This window comes from Epargyreus clarus, unplaced genomic scaffold (genome assembly GCF_041222505.1).
Source record: "Epargyreus clarus isolate Ecla_fem2 unplaced genomic scaffold, WU_Ecla_fem_2.2 ptg000002l, whole genome shotgun sequence".
Classification (NCBI taxonomy): Eukaryota; Metazoa; Arthropoda; class Insecta; order Lepidoptera; family Hesperiidae; genus Epargyreus; species Epargyreus clarus.
This window is the reverse complement of record NW_027332210.1, coordinates 5,295,065-5,307,938: the sequence shown is the minus strand read 5'-3', so window position 1 is coordinate 5,307,938 and position 12,874 is coordinate 5,295,065. Positions and strand designations below refer to the sequence as shown.

Below are 12,874 nucleotides of genomic sequence, written 5' to 3'. Positions count from 1 at the left end.
CAGGACTTTAACGGATTTTCCAGACTCAAATTAACTTCCTCTTTAGGTGTTCAAGAGGGCTATGACGTAGAGCTCTTGATGATGATCAAAAGAGATGCAAAAAAGTTCTCCTGCAAAGTCGGCGATGCAACACAAATGTTTATAGGCGATGGTAACTACTTTCCATGAGGTAACTCGTTTGCCTTATCACTAGGTTTATAAAATAATACTTTCAATTAAAAACAATATCAATATCGCTATCATGGTTTCTACGAATCAGAAATAATTTAAATTTATCTTTTGTTTCTACTTCTGAGGACTGTATCAGGCTAGTGTAAGGGTGCTAAACACAGATCTAGACATGGACAAACAGAAATTGAACCGAAAAAAACTTGCGAACCTTGCCAAAATTCTGTAACATCTTACCATGTATGCTGACGTTGACAATCTGATACTCATTCATGTGCACGGTGATATTGCTCGGGAAGAACGTGGCCACCAGGTTGGGTGCCGCCTGGCAGATCACCCACAGCGGGCACAGCGCCAGCAGGTACAGGATGATGAGGTGCAGCGGCCATATTGGACACATGTTGCGGTACACTGTGAAGAACAAAGTTTTTATTATTATTATTTCATTACTGTTAGCAGGGATATTGGTCGTTAGAGAAAGTCTTTGTTATTATTAAACCGACATATTATGTCTCACGTGGTCTAGTTTCATTAGTACATATACGAGTAGCTAGTGTAGTCTCTCTCAGGATCACAATCGAGCTACGGTGTACCCTGTCTGTCGTAAGAGGCGACTAAAATGGGGTTTTCGAGGTGCTTTAACTGCCCAGCAAGCGACTTCAGAAAGGATGGCTGTATATTGTGTGGGCATAAGTTTTAAACACTTGAAGCTGCTAGCGAAAAGTAAGTTCTGCCTGACAGGGGTTTTGCGCTGAGAGGACTCCGGTTGTGTTCCGTTGGAGATGTCTGAGTCTTCAAAACAGCGCGCAGGTTGGCCACCAAGAGGATATTTAGGACGGTTAAAAATCCCACATTTATAAATATTTTGCCTAAAAAATCATGGTACCTCTTCAAAGTTGCCATCGTCCACAAAAAAATAACCGGTATATAAGTGATTATTATACGTTTATTGAAGTTATATTTTCTAATCAGTATTTATAAATACGAGTAGATATATCAACAAGATTAAAAATTAAAATACATAGATCACGTGTTTCGTTTATCTTTACGGTCGGTTGAGCTTCAGATGCTTATCAACAGATTACCACCCTCATCATTAGTCAATTAAATTTGTTTGAGATTATCTCTTTTATTTAAAAATCAAATATGTACGTTTGAAGAAACGAAATTTGAATTTGAATTGATGAGTCCAACGGCATCTCATGTCTCAAAGATTTTACTAAAATGTTTTTAAGATTTTCACTAAAAGGTAAAAGGTTATCTAAAAAACTTGAAAGAAAACAATAATTACAGACTAAATAAGTAACACGTGTGCGGTCGAAAGAATAAATTAATGAATCGTTATTATAAGCCCAAAGAAATACCTAAGCTTATTCATAAGGTCGTCATATTTTAAAACTGTTATTGAAACCCTTATCTCAACCCTTATTTTGTTACTTACATAGTAAAACAACAGTAGAACAACAGCACTATGAAACTGTTTGTAGAAGGTTGATACAAAGATAATCTAGTATTAAGTTTCTCTATACATTGACCCACTTTCATGTGAAGGTAAGGTACGTACAGTATTAGAAGAGATTGGTACAAGGCTTCAAATATGAGATACATACTTATACAGAATATAGGTACTTCGCTAAGTATTAATAAATGCGACCAAAATTTACTTTAAATCTTAAAATTTAAACGGTAGGTATGTATATAGGTAATTTAATGTAATTTATGACGGATAAATATTTTTGGAAAACTAAATAACAAAATTGGAAAAATACTTTGCCGATAATTTCAAATCCTGTCAATCCTGTTTCCAAGCACATCAAAATCTAAAATCATGAAAAAAGACATATTATTTCTTTTTCTGTCGGTTTCCGAATTCCATTTTTATCGATAAAACTTGAAGTGAAATATTATAAAAATAAAAATGCAGTAGGTTACTATACTAATTAGATATGGTAAAGATAAAAGATAATAATATGTTTAGAAAATATTTAGATCCTTTATGTTTTTTTATTAATTCATAATTGTATTATAATTATTACAAGTACGCAATTAGGCGAGGTATTTTTTCTACTTTTAGAGGCGATAAAGATCTATATTTCTAAGATAAGTCGTCACATAATTACGCGTATAAAGATAAATTTTCAACGAAATTAATTAATGGAAAAAACGAATTTATCATTACAAAACGTTTACTTGCCTAATGATAGTTTAGAATTATTAAGCGAAAACTCTGTTATTTAATGACTTTGTTTGAGTTGGTAAAATATTCCTATAATAATGATACAATAATTTAAGAAAATATTACGACTTAATGACATTATAAAGAAGCATTAGGATGAGTATTGCTCATAATGATCTCACGAGCGTTTATGAGATGTACCAACATGCAATCGCCTTAAACACTGCAGTGGAGGAAGGACTAGATATGGTATGATATAATAATTGTAGGACTGAAGTGAGTTGTTACCCGAACAGGAGGGAAAATGACACTCAAATCAAAAGCAACAGAAAAGCTTTCTTTAACAGATTCGGTAAAACTTCAATAAATTGTTCGAAGAAATTAATATGATCGTATAATAGAACTGATAATTTATAAAGGTCTAAACAGATTTTCATGAGACAGGTAAGAACGCAAGCACCACTGGACTGACACTAATTTTCATAAAATCGCCTTTAAATTAATTAAACGTTCGATTCCCGGCTAAGGAAAAAGATATTTCAAAAAACTGATGATGCAGTTTTTATCAAAATCGGCCTCGTAACTCATTTCAGCATTTTTCGCTAATCCTTATAGTTTCAGATTTGGCCCTAAGGGCCTATTTGAAAAATTCACCCTGTATAAGTAACGTTTTTTTTTCAAATTTCAACAGTCCAACACTCACTTGTAAACTGCTTATTTAACACTTAACACTAAACTATCACAGTTATAAATAAATAAATATTAATATATACTAGCTAGCTAATAAAACAGTATCGATCCATGTATGCCGAAGGAAGACTCGGCTAAGAGTATTAAAATTATATCATTATTCATATTAATATTTTACATAATTATTATCGTAATAAATGCACCTATTCTACGTCGAATATCTTAAGTCTTCACAGTAAGGTTGTAGATTGATAAGCAACAATCGAAATGGTTTTCGGTAATTGGTATCTCGTGGCTAGTGTCACGTACTGATAACCTAAGATAAGGTCGTATTAGCGTATTAATTATGATAAATCGATCGCAAGACAAATCCTTTCACGCTTTTCCCCTTGAATTGATATTCTTTTGTCTACACGTGATTTTGAAAGTCAGTATGACTAGGAGTTAAATGAATTGTGAATATACATGCAGTCTATCTGATATTAGTCGGTACTTTTGCTTTTTTATAATATATATATATATATATATATATATATATATATATATATATATATATATATATATATATATATTTTTTTTATATAATATAGGAGTAGCAGACGAGCATGCAGTCCACCTGATGGTAAGTGGCTACTGCCGCCCATGGACATCTGTAATCCCAGGTAGGATTAGATATTCCTGCCTGAGGTCGGCCACAGATGCGCCGCTACCCCTGAGGACTAAGTTGGAACGCCTCGGAAAAGTCTGTCTCCCTTACCACACCCTTCAAAACAGAACACAGCAGCGCCTAACACTGCTGTTATTAGGTAGAAATAGGTGTGGCGGTGGTGCCGCCGGAGTCGAACCCCAAAGGGTTCTACCACCTTGAAATGAGAGTAGCTGAACCCAGATAAGATTAGTTTCCTACCTGAGGTCGCCTCCAAGTGTACCGTTACCTTTGAGGATTAAGCTAGAATATCTCGGTTAAGTATCCCTTACACACTACAAACCAGACCACGGCAGCGTTTACCATGGCTGTTATTAGGCAGATATAGGTGTGGCCGGGATGCCGCCGGCATCCAGCATCCATCCATCCATCCATCCATCCAGCATCCAGCATCGCAACCAGCAATTGCAACAAGAAAGAATATTTCAATTGGCACAAAATACTTTTTCATGCCATTCCACTCGCGTTGCCATTTTTCTATAAAATATGTTTGCTACCGAGATAGACAATTAGAGAAATTCGAGTTTTGCAGTCCTCGTAGATTTTTATGGTTTGTTAACAATGTATAAATTATAAATTGAAAATGAACATAAAATTAATAATGTTTATTGAAAACTAATCAATGAAATGACTATTTTGACTATTTTCCGCTTCATTCACGAAAATCACAGGTAAGAATTTAGAATACAAATTAATTCAAAAATTTTAAATCGTGTAAATTAAATATACTTGCAAATGAGTCATTATCATTTATCCATCTGTTAGTTTCCAAATTTCGATTTTGATTGACTTTGACCCTTTTTGGAGACGCATTAATTTTATATAGTTTTTAACCTTCACTTTCAAGCTTTTTCAAAATTTTATTAAACGCAGAATATCTATTGTTATTCCCTAAAAATATATTATACCTAACAATAATTATGTAGTAGATACATAATTAATTTAATACTAATTATAATGATTAGCGCAACGAGAGGTTGCAAAATAAAATGTTTTTTTTTTCAAAGTTTAACAGAATTCATGATAATTATACCTAATTAAGACGAATATAATTAAGTTAAACAAACAATAATTAATTTTTTCTTAGTGATTAAGTAAATAGATATATAAAAACGATCATAAAAAATACAGACGTAATTAGGTACGTACTAGGTCCTACGTAATTAAACATTACTGGACAAGCAATAAAAAACACACAATATGTAATATAATAATATTATTAGTCCAGTTTATTGTTCCTGTTTAAACAATTAACAATAATGTGTTTAATGTTAACTTTAAAACTTGAAAGATAGACTCACATTAGGATTCTGTCAGTCTAGGTATGGTCTAGGTGTTAATATACTCGACTTTGTGAATTTCTATGGAATCCTCGACACAAGCAATCTTACCACTTTGAGTAATAAATTCATATTTGTATTAATATTTAACTACAAAAGGTAGATTATTAAACTTTTGACTAAAAATATAGTAGAAACATTTAATCATATTAGGCTGTATCGGATCGTCATCTTTGCCAATAAAAGTGTCACAACGCCAAAATAATAAACTATGAACTGGCCTTGCACATGTCAATTACGTCGCATTTAGTCGCACAGACTTGCACAGAATATTAATTGAATTGCGACACTTATTTAGTTTTTTCTACCATTACGGTCCCACTGTTGGCGAGAAGGCTTTTCGATGTCGAGAAATTCTTTAAAACGGACTTTCGCGCTCTAAGATTTTTATATTTTTCATATACGTGCCCTTTATTGTTTGTTAATATTTTTTCATTTAATTTAAATCTACGTAAATGTACTCGTTAATTGTTAAATACTTTTGCTGAGACTAATCTCAGATTTATCTGCCCGAATTTTTACGAAATCAGCGGACTCGAATCGCGAAAAAGCGACTCCTTGTTATCCCAAATACCTTAACATCCCATTGGTATAGTCCGCGCCTGTCCCTGTAGTCCCGGGACTAGAATAGGGCTACGGTATCCCCTGCCTGTCGTAAGAGGCGACTAAAAGGGGGCTTCCGGGGTTGCGGGCGGCAAGATTGGGAGGTCGAGCCGTCCAGCAAGCAACTCCGGGAAGGACGACGGTATGTGTGGTCGCATACTGTCGTAAACACCAGACGGTGTGGTGAGTCCCGAAGCTCACCCAGGAGGAGCCCGAAGGGGCAACGCGTTCAGAGGACTCCGGTTGCGTTCCGTAGGAGATCCCGGAGTCCTCTTGGCAACGCTGAGGACGGCCACCGGGGGGGTTTTAGTGTGGTAAGAATCCCACATAACCCCGTGTCGCTCCCACGACACTGGGTACCTTTTGAAAGTTTCCCTCTCGTAAACAAAAAAAAGTCCGCGCCAAACTGCTAGTCCACTCTGAAGTTGTTGCGAGCAGGTGTAGTCACACAATTTACTATGGCGACGCGATTCATTTCTATATTCAGAGCGGACTAGCAGTTTTACGCGGACTATACGTGATTAATAAAAACTGCGAAAAACACACCACATATTGAATGTACCACAACACTTCAAATATTTGTAGCATCTTTATTCCTTTAGCATAGAACGGTGTCGAAAATCCAATTACGTAATCGATAGTATAAATAAACTTCTAAGTATCACGGATACGTTTTCGATCACACCAACAATGAGGTACGAAATTACATTTTTTTGAGCTCAACGAAATTTAATTAAATTCATGACGATACCTACAGATAACCTTATAATCAAACTTTTAAACATGAAGACATAATACAGAGATAATTAATTGCATTCAAGCTACGCAAAATAATTGTACAAACTTTGATAATATATGTACATATTTGTACGAAGACTACAATAAACTTTAATAAATGTACATATTGTACATACATAAAAGTAATTTAATAGTATTGAAATGTTAACAAATGATTTCATTATGATTTTCGTAAGAGCAACGTTTTCTAAGCCAAAAAATGTCTATTCGTATTTGTGTCAAATTAAAAACAAAATAAAACAATAATATAGTTTATTTCATCTGTCTGTCCATCTGTTTGTTTGCTCTACTCTTGAAATAATACGACGGAGTTGCGAGCGGAAGTTCGTTAATTAATAAGTCATTTCAAGACAAATTTAATTTATTCAGCAAACTATGAATAATTTATAGCAAAAACTTATGAAGAATTATAATCGTGGGTTAAGATATTCGTCTTACTGTCAGAATGAAGTACTCGTAGTAAAACGTCCTAGTACCCAAAAGGTCTATTCTGTTTTATAGACTTCGATAGTTAGACGTTTGGCAAATGGATATGCTAATTAGACTTATTGCTCCATATACAATTTAGGTACTTGAACGATTTGGTATTTAAGCATTTTAAGATTAAGCCGAATATTCATTAGCCTTTTGCCTTTTGAAATTTTCACTGAATAATACTCGCCTAAGTATGACGTTCCGTCCACATCAACAGATTTGTGCAAATCGTGGAAAGAGAGCTTCAATAAAAACTTTTTCGATTTCCGATTTGGCGACCACATGCGATATCCTGTCTAATTAAATTCTCGGTTAAGACATAAAGAAGACACGTTATCACAATATACATATTTTATTTGACTATGCGTAATACGTGTAAAAAGCGTAAATGCCAACATCACGATCTGAAGTTGAACGATAAGATTTTGACATCAGACTTAAATATATAACTTATCTCAAGTTTGTACAAGCATTTCACACAATGTTAGCTTAGATTATTTATCTACGAGAATGGACAATGTGTTTATCTTACAAGTGCTTCCATACACTAACATTACATATACGGAAGTCAGTATGTTTGTTTATTTTCGTTTCCAATCAATCGGAACGTTCAGTTGAATAAAAAATAAAAAGTGAGTTATAAAACTTGTAGATTAAAATTAAACTTTATACATTTAATTTGAATTTAAATTTTACAGTGGTCAAAATGCCGTAGATAAGGAAGCATAAAACTGCAGGCTTAAGCAAAATGAAAAACCTTTTTATTTTTAAATTCCAAACTTATAATATTCTCAAAATTCAGACTAACTTTGGAATATGTTGCCGGATACAATCAAGTAATAAAGGTTTAAACCATATTTGTACGCAAAGACCGGTTAAAAATGCCGACTGCTCGTTTTTATTGTTTTTGTGTCTCATTCCATTGAGCTCAGGATCACCGCAACAAGTTTAAAGAAATGATCTTCGTAGTTATCGATTCAAGGCCAACATGAGGAAAATGGTTTCGTAGTATTCGAAGTTTCATAGCAACACGTGTTTTGTTATCGTGTGTATCTTAGAGATCAATGGACCCCAGGATTTCTCGATTTTCCCACTAGCCAGATTTTACCACGTAAAGATGCTGAGTTCGCGACAAAACTGGCTTGCATGCCTATAATTATGTTGATTTGTGTCTTGTTATCATTAATTTTTGAAGTGTACAATAACGCGTAATTAAGATATTTTGGCGTATTCACATAAATAAGTTATGGTATAAATTAGCGATCGGCAACCTGCAGCCCGCGGACCGCATGTGGCTCGCGATCATTTCCTAGCGGTCCGCGGGCCGCAATAGACATAGAACCTTTCATTTCGGCCCCTTCGTAGAACCATTTTTTGTCGCATTTTTCGTACACTATTTATATAGCTACTATGTAGCCCTTAATAACAGACAGGGCGTGGTGCGAGTGCGAGCTAGTAGATCGATGACATATGTGCTGACTAACTTTCAACAATGTTAATAAACTTACTAATGATTAAACATCCAAAGCATCTAAGCAATCACAAGTAAAACTAATTCACTTAATAGTAGTAGCTCATATTATTGACTTTACCCGCCAATAGTTCACTAATGACTGAAGTTATACTAACGTGTGTTTCACTTAATTGCTTTTCGTGCCTGAAACGACCGGTATTCGCACCAATTATGTGTATAGGCAAGTTTGCGTTCATCGCTTGACATTAATTATTCTTGACCTTTGTTTTTACTGACATAGTTATTTCGCAAAGCCAGTAAATTCATCAACTGTAGTTCGAACATTGTAGTGGCTGCAACAATATATATTTTACTGCAGAGCACTGGGTGACGGTGGAAAGATTGGAGCGTTGTCTATCACGATTTCTATCTACTACACCAGAGTTAAATGTTTTCATTGTCGTATTATGGTTATGATAAGAAAGTATTTAAAATAGTTTAAAAGTAGTGAATTCTCGTAATCAAGCACAAAAGAAAACTAAAAGATGCCTATTTTTGACTGCAATACTTAAAGGCGGATATCAACTGTTTCTTGGCTTAAGGCTCGTGTATCTACGGCACTACCACAAATACCGTATTGGTAAGATTAGAGTTGCCCTTTTAAGTACAAACATTCTTGAGTCTGCATAATTATATGGTTATTTACGCAAGATGTTTATGCAAGCGTGACTAATGTATAAACGAGTTTTAAGAGCGATCGCCGACGGCGACCACTGCAAAGTATCCAGATGTAAGTATGTATAAGTAATGCATCCACACCTTTACAGGAACGCAAAACTGCAGCTAGACGTGGCTAATAAGTGATTTGTATATTTACGGAATGTAAACTACTTATATATGGTTTTAAATTACTTATGGAAGTCCATGGAAGGTTTAAAAGTAGAGTAAATATATTTCATAAATAGATTCTGAGGCGGTACGAAGTTTGCCGGGTCAACTAGTAATATTATTAATACGAATGTGCGTTTGTTTGTTTGCATTCATGCCTTAAGTACAGAACCGATGGCCATAAAATTTTGTACACACGTTGTTAGGGGTTCAGCGAGGGATATTTTGTGCCGAATAAAAGTATCGTTTCCAAGGATAGATAAAAACCTCTGAGACTGCGAGCGAAGCCGCGGGTTAAAGCTAGTCATAAAGATGGTAGAGTTCATCTGTGTGTTGAAGCACCGCCTTACGTCATCAAAGTATAGGAGAGATTCTAAAGCTCTCCTTGTCAGCTGATGTGACTACATAAGACATTCACATTAACAACATACTTACTCTTTATATCTTCCATCATCGCAGAAAGTAGCTTAATACAAAGTTACCTTACCATACAAGTTTGCCAAAACTATATAACATGTGAGGTAGTGAAGTGACCGGTGTGAACGAACTCATATCTAGATTCAGGACGAGCGAGTCATTAAGGATCAACTACATGGTACATATTATAGTATTTCTTCCTGTGTTTATCTGATCGCTACTTTAAAGTAGGTACCTACTCGAAAAGTAGTTTTTTTTTAATAGTTTATATGTAGTGGCTTATATGAATTGTGGACTAAAATACTGTAGCTTTAGTCACGGGGAGCTACATTGTAAACGTTTAGGATTCATCTATTTTTAGATTCTAGTATTTATTCATTCATTATTTCTAGCCTTGATTTGATCTATGAAGTTTTATTGGCGTTCTTTGACGAAAATTAAATGTATATTTTCTTAATTCTAAATGCAAAAATCCTAAAAGCACACAAGTAGGCATCTTTATGACACTTCGAGTATCTTTAAATATCGGCAAAACCTCACAACGATTCGCGGTAACTCGTATATAAACTACAGTGACGTAAATACGACCGAATTCATTAGAATATTCATCGATATGTTCAATATTTTGGTAACCAAATATTCGGATGCATACGGATTTATTCATGTTCGCTCTTTTCCAGAAATACAACGAAAAGCAACGCATAAACACCGTATAAAAATGCAAAAGCCTATTTAACGAATAAACCGTCTGAAAAACTTCTATAGTTGTTGATATTATGTTTTTTAAACCTCATTGTCCATTCGATAGTACAGTTTATACTCTGCAACTAGTATCTAGTAGCAGAATATATACGGCTTATAGAAATTATGCGCAATTCCTCGTAATAGTGACGTTTTCGATGCTTAAATATATTTGCCAAGTCATGATCGTAAACCAGTTTGTAGGCACCGATACAGACTTCACTCACAATAGGTAGTTCTTGAAACTTATAAGTGTTGCTAACTTAGCAACTATGTCGTTAGAAATAACGTCTTTTGATATGGTCTTAGCGACGAAAAAAACAGATAATTTGGCGATAAAAAGAATTAAGCGACTTTTCTAACTACTTTTGGAGTACAAATCAAAACACTCATACCTACGATTGTTTTAAATAATGGATATTTTTTTGTTAATTTGAATCCATTACTAGTATTGATTTCGAAACTGTGATCCTTTCCTCATGGCTGCCAAGGCCACCACAAATAATAACATACCTACTGGGAGACCTTTTTTTCACCGTTAAAATCCGTACTCGGCAACCGGTGACACTGATGGTACTCGTAGAATCAATTTTATCGAGTTTCTAGCGATGTTAAACCTACTCAGATTATTTGGGAGTTAGCAACACTGAATCTCAAATGGATTCCATTCATACATATTCCAGTTTTGATACGGACAAAAATTTTAAACAAAAATAATGAGTGTCATCACACTGTCACTATGCTGATAAGCGCCTTAACGAGTTATTAACATCGGTATAGTTAAACTCGTTTTTATTTTTGTAAATATCATGTTGATGACTTTTAATGTTCAGAACTAGCAAATATAAAAACAAAACACACTCACTGCTTTAAAATATAGTGTATGGTTACTCCCAAAATTAAGACGAATCCAACGACAACTCATACGTTAAAATCCGTCAAGCCGTTTGGGCTGTAGCGTGTGCCAAAGAATGAGACATACATACATAACATACAAACATTACCCGCCAAAGTCGGTTAAAAAACGCAGTATGTATACACATACAATTATACCTAAGTATTGCTCCTATATTATAAAAACAAAAAAGGACTTTGTAAGACTTATGTGAGAGCCATACATTTAGAACGCCTTAATCGGCATATTAAATTTTTGGTGCTTTTTTGACTATGTGTACATCCTATATATTGTAACCCAAAAATTTACTAAATAAAGATTATGAATTATTATATTATATTATGTATGTAAGTATTATGAAGCGTCAGACAGGCACTTCCATTTTTTATATTTCTAATGTGCAGAATGAAAGTGCATGCATACATGATCTCAGTAATACTGTAAGGTAATATTACTATCGTGGGAATGGAGTGGAAATTGGAAACTACTTTGCATCATTGTTTCACTTGCAATGTTTGGTTAACCGACGGTCGGCTAACAATGAGAAAACCCACAATGCAAATGTGCACAATGCAAAATGAAAACTAATGATACGGGAAACAAATTTAAATAGGTAGTTATTTTGTATATTTAACCGATTTCAAAAAAGGAGGTTCTGTATTCGATCGTTATGCACATATGTATGTATGTAAGTTTATATGTCCGCGATTACTAAAAAGTACTTTGTAATGTTCGGATTGTTCGTAAGTGTACATTAGTGAAACACGAGCGTTTTCTGTATTCTTACTGCCTTCATCAGTATGCACACTACAATTTAACCAATTTGAATGGGGTTTTCGATATTAATATAAAGTAAGTAGAAGCAGCAGGAATTTGGTTATGCAGTATGCTGTACCAATTACAGTCTAAAGAGTCTTCGAATAAGGGCATCCTAATTTGGCGCAAGATTTATTTCGGTTGGAATGAAGACTTTAAGAAGATCAAGCAGACAGTATTTTCGCAAAACAGCAGAAAATCGAGCATTATGATACATTTAGGGAGGGAACATTATGATACATTATGAAACATAGAGACGGCGGGCGCGCTGATTTGTATTCTTTGTATAAATGTATACAAAATTGCGGTGCGCATACAATACGACTATGTTACGCTTACAAGCTATTGAATGATATATTTATGACTCAGTTTTTTAGACGTTAATATATCTGATGAAACTGTAGAGTTGTAAAGGTCACACAATTATCATTAAACAATACACAGATGTTAAAACGCCAAATTGTACAATTGTTTTGAATTCTGGCACATACGTCTTTATACGTAAGGCATAAGTTTCATAAAAATATGTGTAATTTTGAGTTTTCGTTTTAAATAAAATTGGTTTTCTTTCTTTATTTCTTGATCTTTTAAAGCTTCCAAAATAGCCCGAAGAATAACAAAGCTTATTCGAATAAAAGCTTGAACCTTGCATAATCGAAAATAACAGGTTTCGGTGAAATCGAGCATAAATCTGCTCTTAAAGCTACTA

The 12,874-nt window shown here is 34.3% G+C and overlaps 1 protein-coding gene across 3 annotated transcripts in view; it reads right to left on the bottom strand.

Annotated features, from left to right (window-relative positions):
- LOC140746484 (ileal sodium/bile acid cotransporter) overlaps window positions 1-12,874 on the bottom strand; it is a 38,191-nt gene that overhangs the window by 10,522 nt on the left and 14,795 nt on the right. For all 3 annotated transcript variants that reach the window (XM_073078646.1, XM_073078640.1, XM_073078654.1), the window contains exon 2: window positions 406-579. In XM_073078646.1, the coding sequence (XP_072934747.1) occupies window positions 406-568 (163 nt within the window). In that variant the 5' untranslated portion in view covers window positions 569-579. The remainder of the gene's footprint in view (window positions 1-405; window positions 580-12,874) is intronic.